Below are 24128 nucleotides of genomic sequence, written 5' to 3'. Positions count from 1 at the left end.
TTGAGTGCTCCACTCTGTCAGAGGCAAAAAGGTGGACTTCATAGTCAATGGAAATCAGACTGTCTAATGCAAAATTCATCCTGAAGTAATGTAGACATTAAAAACAATTCTAGTGAATTTCATCCTCTAAAGACACATCTCCTTTTCTATTTTTTTTTTTTTTACGGAATATGCCCACATCAGGCAGAATAAGCAGGCAACAAAGGAGATAGGAGCAGAGTCTGTTATGGAAGAAGGCATGGGGAAAGGAAGCAGTTGTAGGAGAGTAGGGAACTACAGCTGCAAAGTAACAGTAACCTCAGAAAGTACAGAACAGATTGTGTACAGAGATGGTTGAATTTGTGCAAGGGAAGAGAAAGGGAGATGAGAATGGAAGTGGAAAGAAAAGAAGACAAAGCTAATGAGAACTTTTGAAATGTAAATATCTGAAAAAGGAGAATTGAAGCTGGATGATAGAATGAGAAGAGATGATTTTTGCCATTATGCAGAATGGAGTGTGGTGAGAGCTCTGGATAGAAAAGATTGCATTATGCATAATAAGGTTTGATCCATTTTTAATGTTTGATACATTTTTAAATAAATTTAACTTAAAAGCTATTTTATAGGATAAGTAGGGGAATGAGAACTTTTCACAAAAGAACAAAGAACTTTGCTAGTATGAAACCTGTTGCAATCAGCATAGGAGGGTACAGTATCAGCAACTGATTTCCCTGGAATGATACCATATTCACATTGCCCCTATGAAAGAAGGACATTTCTTTTCCCCTTTTGTAATGTAAAATGAAACAGCACTAAGGAAACAACTATTTTTACTGAGCAGATAGCTAGAGATATTCTGGTGATAAAGGGCAAGGCTATTGTGGTAGCAGTCAGGAAAAACAGGGCAGGGTGGAGGCTTTGTGGGAAGGGAACTTTGAGAAGGACACATGAGGAGCAGATGGAGGCAGAATGTCACTCCTATACTTCACAGTGACTTCCTCCAAAATGAGGTGTTTTGGTAAGTGGTTGGATTGGCTCATTGTCTGTTCTTAAGGTAGGTTGGTAACATGTACTACATGCAGGCATAAAGCAAAAAGCATTTTGATAAAATAGCTCTGTACTTACTGCTCAGTGTCGGTGATGACTGTGCAAAAGAACTCCAGTGTTGCTCTTGGATTTATAATATCATCAGAAGACAGCCATCAAAGTAATGCCAATAATCTAATGGCTTGTTCTGTATTTATCCAACAAACAATTCAAAGCAGAATTACATTCCAGCCATTTCATTCTGCAGCCCATTTCTGATTAGGAAATTCAACAGAACATAATGCAAACACATTAAAATATCCTCCAGAAAGTGAAACAGGAAATTAACTTCTCTCTTACTTCTTGATACAGCAGCTATACACACTTTTAAATATAATGGTAGCACGAACAACTTACTATTTCTATGAACTTTTATGCAAACACAAAAAGGAATTTAGAAGTCACATTTAGATCTAATAAACATCTGCATAGTCCCATAAAATGAGTGGCTTGGGGCATTAGAATCACATGCTAAGTTTTTATTATCACTCTTCTTATTGATGCTGTTCAGTAATAGTGCAGTATTTTCTGGGAGTCCCATTCATGTATTTTTTGTAATTAATGTTGTTCTGCTAGGTGGTATTTAATAGGAAAAGTAGATGCTGACTTCCTTTGCTAGTTAAATGGGAATTTAGGCTGTTCACTGCCTGGGAATATTGCTAATAGTGCTGGCCTTGTTTTTATAAGGCCGGTTTTCCTTTGTGATATTTTTGTTTCACTCTGCTTTCATGCAAAGGCCTTTTGGTTTGCACAGTGCACACTGCTCAGTACCTGCAGGAAAAAGTGGGGTTAAAGTGAGCTGCAGTCAAGTTATTTGAGGCTACTGGACCAAGTCTCTGACAGTCTTGGCTAGCTCAGTGTGAAAAGTGGCTGCTTGTAATCGACACAAGCTACTGTGGGACTAATGACACCAGAACTGGGTAGCTGAAAAGATGATTCAGTTTTTGAGTTCTTTCCTGAGAGAAGCTCAGGCTGACATGAGTAGGGCCATTATGTTAGGATAGAGAATTTTGTTTCTGCAGTTGAAGTGATGGTCAGTGAAATTCTATGGCAACAGTTCAAACTGTATATTTGCTTCTTTTCCAGGCATAGACAATGCATCAATATTTATGGAATTAGGTAATATTCTTGGAATTTGAAAGAGCTGCCAAGGAACTGTTTTGCTCTCTTCAACTTGAAATATCTTCACTATTTTCTTCTTGGCCAAAACAAAAACAGTAATTATACATCATAAGATCCAGTTACTGACCAAATTCTAGATTTTTGGAACAATGCAGAAATTCTGTACAATAGAGGAAAGCTTCAGAGATGAATCAATTATATCCTTATACATTCATAACCTAGAATTGGATATACCAGTTTCAAGGGAAATGTCAAAATATTTTCTTTTTAATAGAGAACTTCACAGCTCCCTGAAAGTTGCAGACAGACTGATCTAAGAATTGCAACTCTGAAAATGGATGCCTATTTTTAGTTCCAAAAAGATGTTTACATAATTCTTTAGCTTTTATATTGTATAAACTGGGCCTTTTATCTTGTTTGTTAAGACATCAAAGGAGTATACGTTTGATACAATTTTTTAAAAAATCTTTAATAAATTTTAATGGAGCTCAATTTGTTTTCTTTTGTTTTTTTCATGTTATTCTGTAAAATGAAAACAAAATTACAAAATTCATTTTTATGCGTTTTTATTTACTTTACAGCCCATTCTGGTTTGTTTGGACCAGTTGTTAAAAGGCTGTGGATCATCTGTGTAACAGCCAGTTGCCCTAAAATGAGGTCAGTGACTCAGCTAAGTGCAATATTTTGTAAGCTGTAAGAGCACATATATCATGTCAAAGCTGACATAGGTCTCATCCAAAATCACACGGGAAATCTCAGCATTGCTGTAAAGCCTCATTAATTTCTGTGGAGACAAACACACCATTTTCTAGGTATGACATGGGCTGCAGATGTTCTTACCAATCCCTTTCGTGTCAGAAACATTGAATCTGTAATAAACTGACCCCCTAACAAATAGTCTGAGTGTTCAAACTGAGGAAGAGCTAAAAAAATTGTTGAGACATGGGAACATTTGACCATTTAGCAATTATTCTCAAATTTTTAAAATGTTATGGATCCATTTTTTTGTGTGTCTAAGTCTGTTGTACATTAAAATCATAGGAATGCCAAAAAAATTAGAACCATAAAACGTGGAAATATGTGAACAGCTTATTTTCATCTATTGTACTCTGCTTCTCTTGTACTAACTCTCTGCCCAGACCTCATTTTTATGATTGAGAAACATTTTATGAAAACCAGCAGACTCTTTAAATATATAAACATGACTGTTATTGGTATAATATTTGAAATTCTGAAAAACATCTAGTAGTAACTAGATCAGCATGTCCAGTGATGCAAGGCATCTTGTATAAAGCTTTGGAAAAAAGTATGGAACCACTTGCTACAAGTATGCAGTTGGCCAGATTTTAAAAAAAAAATCTGTGTAGCTGACAACCCACCCTACACTGCACTGGCTTGCTCAACAAACAGAGAGGACACGTTGCATGTATAACCTGGACTGCAAATAGCTCTGAAAGGACAGGGCAGAGAAAATAAATTTGGCAACACTAAGCATGGATCTCAAGCAAGTACCCTAAAAGGTGTGGAGATACTTCATATTATTAAATAGTACCAGATTAGACATCAGGTCAAGCTGTTAAATTTAGGCTGCTGAGTTGCTTCTGTGTCCCAGAGACGCTGTTGCAGCTCTTTGGGAGGCTGGTGGATAAAAGTGCCTGCACCCAGGGCTTGTACCCAGAGCCGGTACCCAGAGCCGGTATCCAGAGCCAGTATCCAGTGCCTGTACCCAGTGCCGGTACCCAGCGCCGGTACCCAGAGCCTGTACCAAGTGCCAGTACCCAGAACTGGTACCCAGTGCCGGTACCCAGTGCCTGTACTCAGAGCCGGTATCCAGTATCCAGTGCCTGTACCCAGAGCCGGTACCCAGTGCCTTTGCCCACTGCCGTACCCAGAGCCGGTACCCATTGCCCGGGCGGTGGGCCGGGGGCTGGGGCCCAGGTGGGTGTGTGTCCCCGCTCGGTCCCTCCCAGCACTACGGCAGCAGGCTTCGGACTGCAGCTGCCGCAGCGGCTTTTGCGTGTCTCCGGAGTGTCCCAAGAAAAGCCCCCTGAGAAGCCGGTGCTGGGCCGTGCTGTGCTCTGTGTGTGAGGGCTGTCGAAGCCCTCTCTGATCACCCAGCCCGGGGACGGCGCCCGGTGGGAGTCGGAGGCTGCGAGGGCCCCGTGGAGCCGCTCCGGGCCATTTCCTTTGTGTTTTGTGGAAATGACCCAGGTCACTGCCACTGCCTGAACTTCCTCCTCTTCTTCTTTTTTTTTTTTTTTTTTTTTCCCCTCTCCTATGCTGCTATCAGTGTTCTGTTGGATATTAGTCACTGCCAAACCAGAGCGATGTAAACACTGCAGCCCTTCCCCAGAGACCTGAGGAAGACGCCTTCCGCATCTAGGCTGACGCTGAGGCGGGATCTTCCCTGGCACATCCCTCGGCAGGCAGGCGGGCTGGGCCCCTGGGGACACCTCGGGGCTGGTTAGTCCCTGTCCCCTGTGCCTCGTCCCTCGGGCCCGGGGGACACCGGGGCCAAGCAAGGCCTGTTGCAGCAGATGTGCCAGTGGAGGATGCTGGCCCTAGAGAACTGGCCGCAGGGGAATGGAGCCATTGCTGGGTGCTTGAGGCAGGACCTCTTAATGTTTGAAACAAAATACTTCAGAGGTGGTACTGCGGGGGGCTTTACTTCCACGAAGTAAGGTGTGCTTTCCTGGCATAATAGAAATGTGGGAATTGTTAGTAAGGAGAGGGGTGTCACACAAAGTGACGGGACATCCAAGGCAGGACCGTCGCCCCAGGCGGCGCGGGGAGGGACACGGGAGCGGGAGAAGCCATACTCGCCAGCAGAAATGGAACCGGAGCCGAGACTGTCCGGTCTGCAGCCCCTCTGTACTCCCCACGTGTCCTCAGTTCACCCCTGCAGCACACGTGGGATGGAAAATGGAGTTTTCTTGCAAAATAAAGCAAGAGGAGTCTCTATCTTCTGGGTTTCTTCCACGATGCAAGTGAAATGGAAAGTACGAAGTGTTTGGCTGGAATGCCTGGAAGAGAAGGGAGAGAGAGCACAAGAGGGGGGCAGGGACAAGGGCTGGATTTAGGAACAGGGAGGGAGGGAGGGAAATGGAGAGGAAGGGCTGCCAGCAGCTGCTGGCGCTGCAAGAGAACAGGAAATAGAGAAGATAAGAGGAGAGGAAGGAGGGGCAAAGACAGAAGCGGACAAGAGTGACGCTGCTGTGGTGGGCAAGGGTCATCTGAGAACACTGTTTTAAAAATTCTGGGATGTCAGGAACGCTGTCAAACAGGTGACTTAACTCAGTTCCGATGACTTCACCCTGTGCTATGTGTGCTTACTCTGGCCAGCAAGTGATCAACCTTTACTTGAATATCTCAGTTTCTAAACTAGTTTTGGGTTGCACATTTAGCAAGAATGTGTGGAAGACTCTGATAGTGTTGTATTGAGATGTTTTTTCAGGATCCCTTCATCAAAAATGCTAATGCTTTGCAGGAGAATGACTGCTCTGGAGCAAAAGAACATTTGGTGTTAGAAGCAAAAGGCTCTGAAATAGTTTATGATCTTTACTGCTGCAGAATAGCTTACACTTCTGCCAAGCACAATGGAAAACTGCATCCCACACTCAGGGGATGCTGAGAAGTCACTGCTGCGAAGAGTGACTTTAGCACTAGATCCCAGGCCTATAAACAACTGGACATATCTTGAATGAAATTTATTTGTATAAAAGGATCTGTCTCTTTTCAGTCTCGTCTACTGTGCAAAAAATGTGGTGACTTGTTTGTGTAGTGCTTCCTATCTCCAGTGATAAGCTAACTAAAATTAGGAGTTATGAAATAATTTTTGAACTGCTGACAACTAACTGTCAGGTTGAAATTCACAAACTTGCACAGAACTAATATAAATGTCCTGAATTTAATCTCTGCTGGTATGTTTCAATCCTAAAGTCAAATATATTTCACCAAAATAAAGTATTGGTTTTTAATGGTATTATTATTCCCACACTGAGCATCCTATTTTTATGCTTTATTTTATTGGGGTTTGAACAGCAAGGTTTTTGGGGGAGGGCTACTAGGGTGGCTTCTGTGAGAAGCTGCCGGGAGCTTCCCCATCCCCCATGTCCCACACAGTCAATGCCAGCCAGTTCCAAGACAGACCTGCCACTGGCCAAGGTTGAGCTTCTCAGTGATGGTGGTAGCAACTCTGGAATAACAGATTTTAAAAGGGAAAAAAAGCAATTGTGCAACTGCAAAACAGAGAGAGGAGTGAGGATGTATGAGAGGAGCAACTCTGCAAACAGCAGGTCAGTGAAGGAAGAGGGGGAGGAAGTGCTTCAGGCACCACAGCAGAGAGTTACCTGCAGAATGTGATGAAGACTGTGGTGGGGCAGGCTGTCCCCTGCAATCCACAGAGGTTTGCAGTAGAGTAGAGATCCACCTGCAGGCCATGGAGTACCCATGCTGGAGCAGTCTGTTCCTGAAGGACTGGGCCCACTTGAAGAGGTCCACGCTGGATCTGTTTGAAGAATTGCAGCCTGTAGGAAGAACTCATATTGGAGAAGTTCATGAAGGACTGTCTCCAATGGGAGGCACCCCACACTGAAGCAGGGGAGGAGTTTGAAGAGTCCTCCTGCTGAGGAGGGCAGAGCAGCAAAGAAAATGTGTGATGAACTGACCAAGCTCCCAGTCCCAGCCCCCCTTCTCCACTGAGGGAGAGGTAGAGAATTTGGGTGGGAAGTTGAACCTGGGAAGAAGGGAGGGGTGGGGGAAAGGTGTATTGGTTCTATTTCTGATTATCTCACTCTAATTCCATTTATTATCTAGCAAATCCATTTCCCGAGCTGCATCTGTTTTGTATGTGACAATAATCAATGAGTGATCTCTCCCTATTTTGATCTCTACCCACAAGACTTTCAGTGTATTCTTCTCTCTGTCCAGTTGGAAAGGGGACTGGTAGGGTGGCTTTGGTGGGCACGTGGTTTCCAGACAGAGTTAGCCCACCACATTTATTTAAGACATAAAATATTCCCCTTACCCAAAGATCTGATGGCAATGGCCCAGTGATTTGCCCTTTTCAGAAATTAATGTTAGGTTTGTGTGTTTGGGGTGTCTCTTTTCCATTTTTTTCTTTGAAAAAGCTCATACCCCAGGGTAGATATAGAGGTAGGGTTTTCTCTGGAGGCCATTGTCCATAGGCACTATATGGGAAGACAGTAAGTGGTAGATAATCCAAGTGTTCCTTGAGATTCATTGGGGACATCAGATACCTTTCCACTTGCTCTTATATACAAGTTTCTCTGCCAGTCCTCCTGTGGGCTAGATAGTGTTGGACTAAGAAGGCAATAAAGGGCTGACAAGGTTACATTTAACTTTCTAGAGCACAGTAATCTCCAGTTCTGTTTAGGATTCCTATGTCTGATTTTACCCCAGTATCCTTCTTATTTTTCTTAATAATGCTGTATAGCAAAACTCAGATGCCCGCACTTACCATGTGCGTAGGACCCACATTCCTTGGAACAATTCACATGTGACCTCCCAAGGCCTCTCTGTTCAGGTGACCACAGCCACAGTCAAAGTCAGATAGCAATTGCTGTTACCAGCTCACCAGAGCAGCCCAGATTTCAGGAAAAGTTGTTTCCCCAAAGGGAAGAGCATTGTTTAAAGATCCTTGAGTCCTAACCAGAGCTTTCAAACCTTTATAGTATCAGTTCAAAATGAAGATGGGAAAAAATGGAGAGGCAGACAAAATGGAAATTGTGGTCCAAAGTCCCTGATATAAAGCGAATTCTTAATTATACTAGAACTATTTTCACTGTTGTCACAGTGCATTACTAGATGTGTTTTGTGAAAAGCAACAACTGTATTTTGAACTGCTGAGGAATGTCCTATCTTACCATCATTGTCTTTGCACTGTGTTTGCTGTAGATCGATGCCTCCATTCTCCAGCACTTTGGAAGCCACACAAGAAGAGCAATTCTCTATGCACCTCCTGCTCACCATGAAACCGACCGTCAGCTCTGCCAGCGCATCCTGGCAAAACATGGATATTCAGTCACAGTCCTTGAAAGCAGGGGACTCGTGGAACAGCTGAGGCATGAGGACCCTTATCACAGTAAGAATAACTGGACTTGGTTAATATGTTAATTAATGTGTGATCACTAAATGTAGAACTGAACCACTGTTCTTCAACAAACATAAAGCATAAAAACTCTGATAAAAGTAATGATAGAAGCCAAATTCCAGCCTCTCAGATGTGTGGATATTTTTCCACAGTTAGGTGATTCTTCCATTACCTATATCCTTCTGTAAAAAATGTCGAGTAGTTCATCATAGACTTGACAACTAAATCAGATCAGTTTGGTTCCTGATGACTTCTCATACCAACTTCATCAATATAACTGAGGAATTTTCAGTAGAATATTTCATAACAAAACACATACCTGCTACATTTTCTACCTTATCCTTTCTCTCCTAAAGAAGACTTGTTTGTGTGAAGGTTTTTTTCCTCTAGTAGTGTTTTAATTCTTCTGTAAATTTGTTAAAGAATACAATATAGAACAAGTATATTTTGCACTTGATGCTGAATCTGGGATAGATTACTGTTAGTTCTTAGTTCCTCTTGAAATTTGATCCACACTTCAGGCAGTCTACTGAAGAATCCTGATCTCTTGCACAAAGGACTGTAGCTTTATTGTGTAGAGTTACATTGTGCTTGATAGAGAAGCTTGGGCACCAGTTAGATGTGTGATGACCATGTTTGAGTGTTTTTGTACACCTCATAGACATGAACTGAATCTGTGATGCCAGTCTGGTCTTGGAAGTCAGTTCGGGAAATGGAAGGCTTTGAAAAAAGTACACAGGCTACTATTCTGCCAGAAGAAAAATGGGGTCTTATGCTAAAGGGTATATACTCTTTGCGTTATTCAGGCTTGCAATATACATCTGGAGCTACCAGAAAGCTCAGGTTTGCTTTGAGTTTTAACCAAACCAGATAATTTCATAGATAAGAAACTACAGTTACTTAGCGTGCTTGAAATTGCTCAAAATTCCATCACTAATTTCTAGTTTCTCTAAGAAACTATCTTGAAAATGGGGTACATGTGGTTTTCTTTGGCAGGCTGTACCAAGAAGCAGTAAATTGTCTTCATCTCACTCTTACTTCAATCTAGTTTTGTAGTCACCTTTTAGCCACTCCTTGCCTTGAGTTCTTTCCATCTCAGAGAGACAAGACACACCATGTATTGCAGGCTAAGGTCAGATGGGCTGCAGAGAAAAGTTGGTATCTCTGGGGACCACATGCACCATCTCTGTGAAATACTTTTGTTTCAAATGGCCAAGGAAGTGGGTGTGCCAAATTGAGTTGCAAATTATTAAAAAAAAAACCAAAAACCAAAAAAAAGACTGTACTATATTTTCCTACAGTGCTGAGTTCAGACTGAAGTTCTCCTGTACAGTTTTTACACTCCAAATATTGCCTCTGCAGAAATGAGCTTAACTGTGGATATTTATACTTTACAGGCTAGAATCAGTGCTTCCTGTCGTGTTTTTCCAGTAATAATAATAAAAAAAATAATAAAAAGGTCAGGTATTTTCCAAAAACATCTCACAGCTTCCAGCAGATGTTGGATTATGTAAAAAAGTCAAATGCTTGCCAACTTAAGGCAAAGAGTAAGACTCTACTGCCATTTCATGGTAGCATAAATCTGCCTTTAACTATTCTCTGTTAAGTAAGTGTCTAGCTATAAGGTTATGTTTTAAAAACAAGAAATAAGTAATACCAACCCAATGATCTTTTCTTTCAGCTAAGCAAATTACATTCAAAGATAGTTTTCTTCCCCAGTAGAAGTTGGGGTTTACTCTTCTGGATGGGATAGTACTCCTTATTTTGGAGAAGGGTATTTTGAGCTATGCTTTGGTATAATATTTTTATAAAATGTTATTAAAAATATGCTCCTTTAGGACTCAATTAAAAATATATAGATAATGAACTGAAAAACACAGAGTATGAGTGTTGTGAAAAATCTAAAAAAATAGTAATTTCTTATTACTTGTTGTTACTTAGCAGCTCTGTCGGGTGCTTTTATTTGTGTGCAGTCTTTCTTACTCATGTATCTTTCAAAGCTCACTCTAAATTTGAAAGGATTTTTTTTGTTTTGAATGGCAGAGAGCCAAGACTCTAGCTGAAGTCATATATGGAAAAAAATTCACCACAAAACATTCCTAACTTTTTTTTTGTGCTGGCCTGCTAAGAATTTTTGGACCAGTTCTGCTGCTGTTTGAAACCCAAATGTGACAGCTCTGTACTCTGATCTTCCAGAAAAATCCTCAACACCTGGGCTGCAGCACTGTGTTGAGTTCATTGCAGTCAGAGAGAAACATCAGGGGAATAGTTTTCTTCAGTGGAAATTTTTCACTTCTTACAAACTAACCAAAACCATTTTGAGTTTTGGTAACTGGAAAGCAGTTGGCTAAAAAGAAAAACACTTTTTTTTTCTTTTTTTTTTTTTTTAATCATGGCAAAGAGACTGTGGTTTATGGGTTTGCTATCAAAAATCCATACAGTTGTGTTCTGCAGTAAAACAAAAATTATTCAAGCCCCTAATTTTTCACTGAAAAATAGTTTTGTCAGTGAATTCTCAAGCAGTTCTTCTTGAACAAAAAGTAGTTGTGCTTTCACCATTCCTTAGCAATTAAACCCACATGGAGGGAAAATTCCATGGACTGATGATACCTGTGCCTGCTCTGAGCTCTTTGAGAGTTCCTTTTGCAGCAGCCTAAATGAGCCAATTTGCTGTAAATTTAACATTCTTAGTCTGCTGCCAGGATGGAGATAGAGAGGTGGAACTGCATTAGAGCTGTGTTGGTAGCAGATGATGTAATAGTCAGTTTTTGCAGAGTGCTGGGATTACCACCTTGGGAAATCTGTTTTGACATGGTCAGTATCTCCAGTAAATATCTGTGGTAAATCTGTTTTGAAGGAAGCAGTTCAGAAGGAGTTGCTGATGAGCAAACAGCTCATCATAACAGCTGATAAGAAAGGTACTAGGTTGTATTGGCCAGCACATCTACAAATGGCACATTTTTTTGGTCTACCAGGTGGTGTGATTGGTCTTCCTTCCTCTCCTCTGGAACAAGAGAAGCCTTTGCCACAGCCTTGGAGGGTGTTGAAATTGGTGTCACAATCTCATGGAAAATGCTAAAAGGATCAGAAGGAGGAGTGAGAAAGCCCTACACTTCCAGGCTTTCTCAGGGGAGATTTGCCATACTGAGCTGTACAAGCCTCTGGGCTTCCTTGCCTTAGCGCAGGACAGAGCTGTGTTTCTCTATCAGAGATGAGTGGGATGAGCCACCTGGCTTCAGAGCCCTCTTAGATCCTCCCAGAGTAGCAAATACCAGAGAAGAACTTGCCAAATATTTTCCAGTGTCTTCTGCCTTCTTCCCTGTTCTTCCAGTCTGAGAAGCTCTCATCTCTGTTACCACAGTAAAGATTAACAGGATGTGTGTGTCCCTATGACTCTGTGCTACCCTGCCAACATTTTCACAACGTATTTTAAGAGGAAGGTTTTATCTCAGAAATTTGTTTCTCTAGTAGGCATTTCTGCCCTCCAAAAATAACATTCTTTAGTTACTGCCTGCTGCCTGAATCTTTCCTGAATTCCACACTTTGCCTAGATGACATCTTCAAAGATAAATAAACTACTTTTATCTTTTCTTACAGAGCCATCAGTTTTTCTGTCCTTTGCTGAATATGCCTGCCTCACTACTCTTTGGTGACCCTCCCATAACAGGCATTTCCTTCATTTCTCAATTCTTCACCTTTACTAATGGTTATGCAAATCTCAGCAAACTTCAGGCTCCAAGAAATGTGTGCTCCAAGAAATGTGTGTATGTTACAAATTTGATCGGCCAATTTTAATTCATTCAGAAATAACATGCAAAATTCTGTCATTACCACTAGCTCTTGGAATGGAAAAGATTGTGCATAAGTTCAATGGCAGCCCATCAGTTTGGCCGTGGAAAAAAGCACAGGTATTCAGGCTCCTGACAAACTGAGTGCAGCATAACATTATATGCTCCCTGCTGTTTTAGAGTGTTAGTAATTTGGTGAAAGCTCTTGCAATTGCAATGAGGGACTTTAAAAAAGAATCATAAACCATTTTCATAGTATTGCTTTTACATGGTCATTTCCTATTTTTAAAATACTGCAGTTAAGTATTTAAACTCTTTTTGCAGTTTGAATGACATCCATTGAAGATTAAATTTTAGCCACGTCATTAGAAAGATTGCTACAGTACAAATATTGATGTGGGTTGGGATTTTTTTGTATGATTTATCGTTCCATAATATAAGTAATGAAACTATCTTATCTTTGTTCAATATTTAGCTTTTCTGTCAATTTCCATGGAAATCAACATCATTTTCACATCCTATTCATTTTCCTGACATTGTTAAGTAGGGATCATATACTACCTAGGCACTTAAATTTACATATATTGCAAAGAATATTAGATCTGTAGTTATTTCCTATTTTCTGACATTGTCAATATACACTGGATTACGTCCTGTTTTCTGTCATTTTAAGAGCATGCTATGTTTAAATATTTGGCTGCGTAAACTAAGCCCTAGTTCCAGCAACTAACTATGAGGATGATCTAGCTTTTTGCAGATGTGGGAGTGGTGCTTGGGTGGAGCTGCACCAGCAACAGGAAGGGATGATTGAGACAACAGACCCATGGGAGCAAATCTGAGCAAATCTTGGCCTTTCTCTTTATGTGCTTGGGTCAAGAGATCTGTCTGGTATTTAAAGTGGCACTACTACATATTACAGCAAGGAGTAAATACCCCCTCACTGATAAAGCCATATGAATATATTCAGGTATAACTCATTTTGCTGTAAAATGGTGGTTTGAGAATTGTGTTATTATGGAACATAAAGCCTCTGCTGCCTCCCTCCTAGCTCTCTGCAGAGAATTATTTGCTTCTTTTTACACAATGGTGGTCATTCCCTATGGTAAAAGCAGCAGCTTGGGGAATGTCAGGGAACACGAGGCTGCAGGAGCAAGCACGGGTGTCGATGTCGAGTGATGCTAGCTGCAAAGTTTTCTCTCTCTATATATTGCATGACTGAAAAAGCTGCTGGGGGGGACAGATGAAGGAAAATTCTCATTTGATTTTCCCCAAAAGCAACTTTTGAAGTCAGTCTTTGTCAGGTTTTCATTTTGATTTGTTGTGTATCCTTTGGCAAAATTACTTTTTAAAGCAAATTTACTTTTTTTGTGGAAGAAAACTACACAGTTCATGTTGCTTTGCAGTTCAAGTTACAAAGCCAGAAAATGCTGCTACATCAGTTAGAGGTGGAGAAAACTAGGATAGAAACTGTATGAGTCACTGTCAGCACTAGGATTAAATGTGTGCTCTTTGCTGTATATCTTTATGTTATTCCTTTAGCATATTGTATCACCTCTCACTGTTTTCCTCACTGTTCATACTTTTGGCCAGAGGCTAAATAGGAAAAGTATCAGCTTAATTGCTGACATCTGGCCAGCAGCAAGCACTTGCAGAAATGCTCCTTCGTAAGTAAGTGCAGCCAGTAACAGTTTCCTCAGAGCTGCTAATTAGTCTAGAGAATAAACTACAGCCATGGGTTTCAGAGGCCCCCAGGGCCATGGCTGGTGCCTGTCAGACATGGGTTTTTCATTTTCCAAGACATACCATATCAGCAAAATTAGTGAAAATGAGAAAAGCTGCTAGAGACAGGAGGACACAGTGATGCTCTCTCTGCAGTGTGTGTGAAGGCTGGTATGTTTGGGTGAACAGAGGTGCTTGTTAACACAAAGTGTTAACGAATTCTGCTGCCAAGGAAAAAAGAACAATCTGTTCATCATGCCTGTAGTAATCAGAGCATGATGTACTACAGCAAAGTTGTTATTAGGAAATCTGTTTTGTGAGTAAAGCTAGTGAAGTAATCAAATGGATTCCCTGGAGTTGTGGAGCATTCAATCTTAGATATCTTGAAATATTAGGTAAAGAGATTTTATTGGGCGTAGTGAGTCCCCTGGTGGGGTAACAAGATGGTCTCGCAGACTTCTTGGAATATATGACTAGCCTTGAGAAAATCAGGCAGACAAAAAACCGAAGAGGAAAAATGATGATTTCTAAAGAAGATTGAGAAATTTCAGGTGTGAATCAGCTGTGGTGACTCAGAGCTTGGAGGAACAAACAATATGTAGTTTAGAGCATCTTATTAAAATGCAAAATACTCTCAAAATCCCCAAAATTTATGAGAATATATTCCTGACAGGAGTGGGGAAAAGGGAAGGGAGCAAAAATCAGTTGTGTTTAGATAATAGCCAGCTGAACTTTGAGAAAGTAGAAGGCAAATAGCGTATTGTGAAACAGGGATGTTTTTCATGGGATGTCATGTAAAATAAGTACTAAGAGAATCAAATTTTCTCCCTTAGTGAATAGTTTTCCATGGTGTTAGAAATACAAGAGTAGGAAACATTAGTTTTAACTTTTTTTTTCTTTTTTTCTTTTTTTCAATTTTTCAGAATACAGTTAGGAGGAGCCCCTACTTGCTGTTTATTTCAGCCTCAGACAAGTTTCCATGAAATCCAACTAACTTTAGCAAACAATTACAAAGACTAAAGGCCCCAAGGAAAATGTCTTGTGTGTTCAGTAAACATCTGGTTGCCATTTTCAATTACAAGGACCAACCCACTGAAGGAAGCAGTTTAGTTTTTTTGGAACAGAAATGGGACACTGGGGTTTTTGTTCTTTTTCATAGTGGAGAGTAAAGGAAATGTCAGGAATAGAGAGGTCACTAGATGCTCAGCTTTTATAAATACAAAAGTCTCTGAGAAAATTAAAGTAAATTGAAATCAGGTTCTGAAAGTGTAAACAACCCTGTGGAGGTAAGGTTAAATAAGCAGGACTGGAGAGCCTAGCATGCCAGCAAAAGCATAAGATCATTCTATCATAAGTAAGTAATTTAAAATACTGTGCAAAATAATAATGGTGCAGTTAGCCACAGAAGTGTTTTGTGGGTTACCATACAAATACATATGTATATTCAAATCTAGCAGATGTAACTTCCCAAAATCCTTTTGGTTAAATGTTGGTACAAATATATAACCAAGAGTATACAAAACTGGTTGATTTCCTAATGCAAAATAGATGTCATGTGAGTCCTGAGCTAAGTTTTGACAAATAAAGCACACATTTTAGAAACACTTCTTTGTATGTTGTTAAACAAGGAGCTTCCTAAACAAGCTAAATCAGTAGAAATGTAATCCTCAGAGCATACTGAGTTACAAGCATGTAACAGATTTAATCTGCTTCCATAACATGGAAGTTTATTTCATTTTGGGGAGGAAATGCATTCCAGAAACTTACATTATCTTGATCACTTTTTAGTTTTGCTTTTAGCAATTAATCTCATGCTGCACACATCATTGGTTTCAGTACAAGACATAAGTTTCTGACACACACTAGTGAATTCTGCTCTCTAATGTGATGTTGTGGTTTCATGTTAGAAAATCTAAATGCATCATATATTTTTCTGAACAATATGTATTCTTCTTCCTAATTACTAGCAGAACATGTTCATCCTTTGTAGAAGAGCACACAAATGATTTCTTTGTATTACTAAAATAAACCCTCTGTAAGATTGTACTGAATCCTCTGTTTCAAATGCACTCTTTTTATTTAGAAAGTGAAATTCTTTATTTGTTTATAACTAAAGTATAAGGACATTGAGCTCTGCCAGGTAAAACCAAAATATAGCATTTAGTCCTAAATATACCAAATATATCTTTCTCTGAATGTTTTATTTACTTGTTAAAGAGAACATACAGTCCAGTGGAGAGTGGTATTTAAGGGGCTGACTTAGAGATTACAATAATTAAAATGATACACACTGATTACACAGTGAGCTAAAATTAAAACTTTACTGGAATAAATTATGTCATGTTAACAGAATCTGAAAAACACCAGTGTCCAGGAAGGTCCACACATTTGCCAAAGGAAAGCAGCAATGTGCATGGCTACTGAAATGAAATAAATACAGGGGATTTAGGCATCAGTATAGCTGCTTTGTAATATGCTAGCAACATGCAAATCCTGTAAAAAGCTTTGAGGTAATTTTTTATAACTCTAGTGTGTCAGATAAGAAGGTAACAGCATACAATTGCTTTTTAAAGTATTTTTAAAATGCTTCTCTTTAAGAAATGAATCCTGACTCTGATAGGGTTCAGGCAGCAACTCTGGTTTATAAATATATATGTCTGTTCCTAAATGTCAGATAATTGTCTGCTAACATAGGTGCTGGGAGAATGTCAGTCAGTCTAGCCAGAAGCCTGTCACCGAGCTGCCAGAGCACTCTCTGTAAGGGATTGTTGTTTAGGACTGCTCAGTGATTTGGCTGCTGGAAGCTGTGGACCCTTTTTGATGCAGTTACTGGCTCTGAGCCCTGGTCAGCTGTGAGAAGTGTGCTGCTGCCTTTCATCACTGTGCTCCCATTTTAGGTAGAGGCATTATATACCACTGAAACAAAAACATTTTTTTTTTTAACTTTGGCTACCATGACTTTTATTGATTCAGGCAGCAAAAAGCTTATACACTGTGTAGGCCTTCATTGTAATTTGCAGCCAGCCCACGCCATTCCTAGGCTCAGATTCCAACTTTCTCCAGCTGCATCCACTTTCAGCTGACAGCTCTTTTGAATGCTGCATCCCAAAGCCACTCCAGACATCAAAAGTGCAGTAGCCACCCACGGTTTAGAACATATTTCTGAAAATTTTACACAATGTATTGTTGTTACACTGGCTTATCTTGCATCAAAAGGGAACCTTTTCTTCATGATTATTCTACTCTTCTGATTTTCATTGTACTCCCTCAGAATTGATTTTTCAATGTAATATTGTATATTTTACTGCTCAGCCCCTGAGGTTGTCCATTTGGAGGTAATACTAGTTTGCACAGATGACAAAGAGAATAGAAGCTCCTCTGACATTCTCAGAAATTGAAGCTATTTCTCAGTTTCAAGTTAATTATGAGATCCTTCGGATTTCTGGAAAAAAATATTTCATACAGAAAATTATTACTAAAAGTGACACCCTACCTTTGATTAAAAAGGAAAAACCCCACATATCATGACTTTCTATCATTTTTGGCAGGCATGTTTCCTTACAAAACAATGTCAATTTTTCAAAACAGAAAGGCAAAATATTGAAGGGATTTGGATTAAAAAGTAACAGTAGATTAGCATTTGAGCAACTTCAGCTGGTAGCAGGATTAAAAAAATTTAATCTTAACATATTTCCTCCATGGTGCCTCACCTAAATAAAATACAGTCCTATGGTGATGGAGGGAAGCACAGAGGAGCTGTGCTATGCATTTTGGAAAGTTTGAAGCACATTGTTCAAGTCATAAAGTGTTTCTATAACAAGATTATTGTAATGAATTTGTTTCTGATATTCATGGTAATGCTTTCAAAAATAAATATTTAGCTATGAAAAGGATTTTCAGTTTTAATTTATAGCAACTACTAAAAGTGTATATAGAGAGAGAGCTTACAGAGTGTTCTGTGTTTTGTAAATGCAAGATGAATCTGGCAGAACCACAGTTATTTTAGATCTGAGAGAATACAGCTCAGTTGGTCTGTTTATTGAAGAAGGATTTTTGGTGTAAATTGGAGAAATAAGACAAGATCATTTTTTGTTTATTTGGAAGAAAACCAGTTCACTACATTTTTTTTTCTACAATAGGTAAAATAGAAAACATATCAGCATACCAAAATACTGTTCAAGAGACTGATAGACAAAATAAGAACAAGATATAGCTATTTTGGAGCAAATCAAGAAGCATTTTTCTGTCTAAATGGGAATTAGTCATTTAAATATTTTTTCCCTTTTGGCTTTAGCAAGTGTTTAAAAAACCTCTCTCACTTCAGGTTTCACAGCCTCAGTGAAGTAGGAGTAAGTAACAGTGGAGCCTGTCTAGAAGTCTTCAACAAAAATAATTGAGGTAATTTTCTATAAAGATGAAACTGAAGTCATGGACTTTAAATACACAGAGCTTGACATGTTAGCCCTATTTTTCTTTGGAATGAAGTGTTAGGGCTTTTAAAAAAGCTCTAAGGGTAGAAGTGAAGATATGTGAAGTAGGAGAAAGCATCAGGTTTTCTTCTTCCTTTACCCAGCTCCATGGCACGTATGACCATACATTTCTTTAAAATGTTTGCAGAGGTAATTTTAAGGTCTTCTTTAGAGTCCATGTTTTATGGATGCTCTGCATGGCAGTCCATATATCTGTCATGGACTTCCACTACCCCATGGCGTGCCAGGTGAGTAGAAGTGAAAGGCAGCATAGCAAGATACATAGAAAACAGTATCTGTGAGGTGCAGCTGGAAACCCTTACATTAGGCATGATTTAATTATTGCATCACTGTCTTCTGCAGCTTTGTCTAAATCATAAATAAAATGGGTCAGCTCCCGAGTTCCAGGGACAAGTGATGCAGTATGGCACATGTCCATGTCTCTAAACTGTTTTCCCCGACTGAGGGTGGCCTACTTCTCGCTGAGTTTTAGGAACTGTCACTGGCTTTGGCTGTCTCCTGGGACATTGCATGGCCACCCAGGGAGAGGAAAACAAACACAGTAGATGATTGCAGGCCAGTGCTTGAGCCTGTGTCCTGACACTGTTTATTTTAGCCATTGCTTTATTCCCAAGCTTCATTTTTTTCAGTATATTTCGTGTCTCCTGGGTATTATGGAACCTGGCACATTAATAAAGATAGGTATAGGTGCCTGAGTGCTCTAATTGCAGGGATCAAGGTCTGCAATTTGGATCTTAAAATATGGTTTTTTGTTTCTTGCATATGTGATCAAACATTGTAATTGGCATTCTCATTCATTGTAATTAGAATGAGACAGGACAATAGGACAAATAAACCCATTTACTCTTTTGCTGCTTATCCTGAGGCTGCTATATATCCACAGAAGGGAAGAGGCTGTTTTCTCCATTTCTACCTTTTTAAGTCAATGATGAATTCTCATTAGTGCCATCCTTCAGAGGGCTTCTCAGCTCAGGTACCTAATGGTCTGTTGCTAAGAGTGGGAGTGGTAGAAATGTTGGGGTGAAGTGCAGGATGGAAAGTAATCAGAAGCTGTCAATTTGGTTTCCTTGGGAAGAACTCCTCCTCCCTAGGAACTACTTTCAAATTCAATCTTCTTTCCAGCCACAAGCTCTTTCTGTTTGTTGCATGTTCCTTTCCAAAAGCCCAGACTTTTCCTTATAGAAGTACGATCTGCAGGTTTTGCAATAGTCTAGTGGGGAAGGCGCCTCAGTACCACTTGTTCTTTTTGTTAAGTTCTATGTACACACTGATCCAAGTTAGGATGTGCTTCCAAAAGGTCCCCAAGGTGCTTTGGGGCTCCTGTTCAATCATCACATTCAGCACTGTGGTGGAATCTCCCCAGGGACCTCTTGGGGGTACCAGAACAGGGGCTTATGTCTCTGACAGGGTTATTGGGGTTACCCCACCCAGCATTGTCCCTCTGTCCTCCTTTGTGTGTGTGTGCACGTGCATAGGAGAGAAAAGTATTTTGTGAGCAGATCCCCTTCCTGCACTGTCCCTGGGAGCAGCTGGAGCAGGGTGCTATTTGAATTCTCCCACCTGCTGCAGTTCCTCTGGGCTCCATTGCGCAGCCTGGTCCCTGCATGTCTCAGCTGCGTGACCCTTCTTCCCACATGCACATTCTCTCCTTCTAGTTTTCACCTGGTTCTTCATGCCAATCTACTCTCAGTAGCCTGTCTCTAATATTTCTCAATCTGTCATCTGTCTTTTTTGTCAGGCAGTTTCCTTCTCTACCTTCACAGAAGGTAAGAAAACACCTGCACAGATGGATTTAGCTGAGCTTTGGTGGATCTGTGACATCTGTGCTTTAATTAGGTACCAAGCGCTTCCATCCCACTGAAGGTTAGGTCTGAGTCCCACAATGTGTGGGTGAGAAACATATATAGCAGCTTTGACTGTCATGGCTTATGTTGTGTATTGAATACATCTAAAGTAAGAATTCCAGCATTTGGGAGCAATTGGGGTTGTAAGTAATTTTTGCTTGCATACAAGAGCATACCGTATTGGATTATTAGGAGCTTTTAGTTTCACTGAGGCTTGCTGTGCAGAAAATACCTATGTGTGGAGAACATACCAGAGTAATCTGAATATTCATCCAAAGCATGGTGTGTAAGCACAGAAGTGGAATAACAGGAGTAAGTGTTTGAATTGCCCCAATGTGTTTGTCATTGGGTCAGAACTGCATATTTTCCTTTTATTTGCTGTTGAACTCTACTGCAGCTCAGAAAGTATTTTGTCAGCATATTTTCATACCTTGACAGGTTATGCCATGATAAACCTATAGGTTGTTAAGAGTTGCAGTCTGTAATACAACTCAGTGGAGAATTATTCTTAGCCTGAGAGTCTTTCCTGGATAGACTGAGAACCATCTAATGCACCTGCCTTACAATACTGCATTATTCTTCTCCCCATGTCAGACTAATGTAATTTTGGAATGCACTTTATTTCCAGTATTCTGCCCATTCTTTGGTTGCACAGCAAAGTATGTGGATACAGTTAAAAAACACGGCTTTTTTTTTTTTTTTTTTTTTTTTTTACTACCTTTGGTTGTCTCACTGACAGTTATCTGCAAATTGAAAATCCAACTTTAAAACATTTGCTGCAGGTCTGAATTTTTTTTTTTGTTGTCTGCTACAGTATGGTAATTTATTGATTGAAGGAAGGATTGTTGGTCTCTTGCATAGATTATGATGTAAATGGAGAAAGGATTGTCCTGTATGTTCTCCATTCTTATACTTAATGCCTGCAATAGATTTATTTTGCTTCTTTTAGAGAAAGTCATCTACCTTGAATGATCAATTGTTCCAGTAAGGAAGATTGTAACTCTTTGACTTGGAAGCTAGATCTAAGGCAGTTTTAGAGTTTGAGACCAGGTGGATAAATTAAAGTATCTTTACACATTTGAGAATATTTTTGATAGAAACAGTTAGCTCTTGGCTTGTAATGCTGATTTTTTTACTTTTGAAATTTGCCTTTGATTGACAAAGAAAGCCGGCTTGAAACCTGTTTTCTGATATAAATAAACAGTATTAAAATAATTCTTTCTTTCAGGCAAGAGTGGAAGCATTATGCCTCTCCATTTGTAATTAAACCCAATATCCCTCCACAGCACTTGCAGAATAGATACAGGATTGTCAAGCATTACTCTGTTTTTCCGAGAGGCACTGCAAACAACTTCAAATGCCTATTTCACTGCCTGAATTCTGAACTCAGATGTGACTGTGCATTAGTTCTTGAGCATAGGGCAATGTTTAGTGCTAAGCTGTAAGGGATAAATGAACTTTCCTTGAAATTAAACTGGTTCCATTTGGTTCACACCAGCCTCTCCTCTATGAAGAATGCTTCCCTTGACACTTCAAACCCTCTTAGTCAGGGAGTAGCTGAGCCAAAAAAAAAGTCCCGATCATCCTCAAGGGGAGTGAGTAGTGACTGTCCTCAGGATTCCTTCAGCCTTTCCCTGGCAGCCACACAGCAACTGCACAAAGTATTTTGTGAATGAATTGACTGTGTCCAACCATCTCAGCCTCAATCAAAGCATAGGGTATTTTTTTACATTTAAAATACTCGACTGTGATTAGTGTGACAATAGATTTTAGCCTAATTTGTCCAGCTAAGCTCATGGTTATGGGGCTGTGTGTTAAGGCAGAATACAGTCAGTCTGAACACACTCTGAAACAGTGAAAGATTTGCATATGAGCAGGTGAATAACTGCTTTCCAGAACAGTTCAAAAAATATCAGAAACCTCACCATCTTATCCTGTGCTATCACTCATGGAGTGATTGTTTCTTCGTTGTTGTCATAGTGATTCCATATTGGTAATAGCTCATGACCAGCAAGGGCCATACCAAAAGAGAAATTAAAATGCTTCCAATAACTACTGTTTTAAGCAAAAAAAATTCCTGAACACCTAGGTGTGAGACATTCCTTTAGGGACAGTCTTACAAATGAAGTAGGGATATCAGAAACTTGCAAGAGGACATGTCATTAACAAAGAAAAACTATTCAGTCAAACAAGCAGCATTCTGATATTTGCACAAGACAGCCAAACTGCTGTAACCAGAAATGGGCTTCAAAGGATATTTTCCCCTGGAGTGCTATCTGTGAAGCTCAGATCACCAGAGGTGTAGAATTCCCACATCCCCATACCCTGTCACACAGCCTGCCTGATGCTGCCCGCTGAGACACTGAAGAGCCTAGAATCCAAAAGCAGTCAGTGAGGCAGAAATTCTGTCTTTCAGACATCTGTTATTGCTTCCACTTCAAACTCCTGGCTAGCAAACTATTGGCTCTGATAAATTGACTACATGGCAGGGTTGAAGTCCAACACATTCCTCTGTCCAGTTTGAAGTAGGATTTGTGCACAAACAGCTACTTCCATAAATACGTGCTTCCTCACCCAACTCGGTACAATCTATGCTCCCTCCATTACCATTCAGGAGCAGAGAAGGTTGACTTTTTTTTTTTTTTTTCTATGTATACTGTGAGGACTAATGACTCATGAAGCTAAAACTTGCATTAATCTAAAATTTATATAATTTTTTTTACACATCATGATTGCAACATGTTATATGTATACCTGAATGCAATTAAATGCATCAATATGTAAACAATAACTTTTCCTGAAAATCTTCTGTTTACATCCATGCAGCTTAGAGGTGTATGAAAATATATTTCAAGTACAGCTGACACGAATTTCTCTTAAAAAAGGATCCTCTACAAATCTCAGGATCTCCCTTAGCAGAGGTTCTATAGCTTCCCTAGCGTAAGGTATTCCAGTACTTGATACATGTGTTAAGAAACTGTTCTTTATGTACCCTTTGCTGCAAATTAAAATGCATACTTTGTATCCTGTCTCCAGTGATTAAAGAGACCACTGATTTTGGATGGGTAAAAATTTATTCAGCAGTGGTGTGGTTTAACCCCAGCCATCAGCAAAGCACCACCCAGCTCCTCGCTCATCTCCCCCTGGTGGGATGAGGGAGAGAATCAGAAGGGTAAAAGTGAGAAAACTCATGAATTGAGATAGACAGTTTAATAGGGAATGCAAAAGCTGTGTCTGCAAGCAAAGCAAAACAAGGAATTTATTCACCTGTTCCTGTGAGCAGTCAGGTGTTCAGCCATTCCCCAGGACAGGAGCTTCATAATGGATGGAACCAAATGGGTTAGTTGGGCAGACAAATGCCACCATTCTGAATGGGTGTGTCTTCCCCCACTCCCTGCTCCCTTCTTCCTTCTTCCCCCAGCTTTTATTGTTGAGCACAGCATCACATGGTGCGGAGCATCCTTTTGGCCAGCTGGGGTCAGCTGTCCTGGCTGTGTCCCTTTCCAGCCTCAGGCCAACCCTAGCCTCCTTGCTGCAGGTCTGTGTTAGACACCAGGAAGGCACTGACACTCAGTTAAAACAGCAGTGTGTTGTAACCTGGTTTGTACCAAATCAAAAAGACATCACTGTGTGAGTTGCTAGACGAAGGATTGACTCCACCCAAGTCAGCCCCTGTGGGAGGTCTTCCACAATCTATCTTCTTTTTCTAACCCTCTACTGAAACCTGGGAACAGTGTTACTGGAAAGCTATGACTGACACAAAATGAAGCAGAAGGATTAACCCCACTCATTGTTACCACTGTAACGCTCATAAACAGGATTGGTTACAATTCTTGATATCTGCAGGGCTATTATGTAGAATTCTGTGGGGAATTGGCATGGAATAAATTAAAACTGAAATGTTAAAGGAGTGGATTCAACTCTTTCAACATCAATAAATACTTGACAACAGCTGAAAAGTTATTTATATTTGCTTTGTTGGTTGTTT

At 40.1% G+C, this 24128-nt stretch overlaps 1 protein-coding gene across 4 annotated transcripts in view; it reads left to right on the top strand.

Moving 5' to 3' along the window:
- The window catches only part of CPED1 (cadherin like and PC-esterase domain containing 1), a 136670-nt gene that overhangs the window by 5377 nt on the left and 107165 nt on the right, over nucleotides 1-24128 (top strand). For 3 of the 4 annotated variants that reach the window (XM_018910186.3, XM_009086781.4, XM_050985357.1), the window contains exon 3: nucleotides 8104-8290. In XM_018910186.3, coding sequence (XP_018765731.1) covers nucleotides 8104-8290 — 187 coding nt within the window. Of the gene's footprint in view, nucleotides 1-2768; nucleotides 2845-8103; nucleotides 8291-24128 lie in introns of all 4 variants that reach the window. The other variant, XM_050985354.1, reaches the window with a different exon arrangement.

The sequence above is a fragment of the Serinus canaria genome, chromosome 1A, assembly GCF_022539315.1.
Source record: "Serinus canaria isolate serCan28SL12 chromosome 1A, serCan2020, whole genome shotgun sequence".
In the NCBI taxonomy this organism is placed as follows: domain Eukaryota; kingdom Metazoa; phylum Chordata; class Aves; order Passeriformes; family Fringillidae; genus Serinus; species Serinus canaria.
The sequence above is the reverse complement of the archived record's forward strand: the minus strand, read 5'-3'. Positions and strand labels throughout refer to the sequence as shown.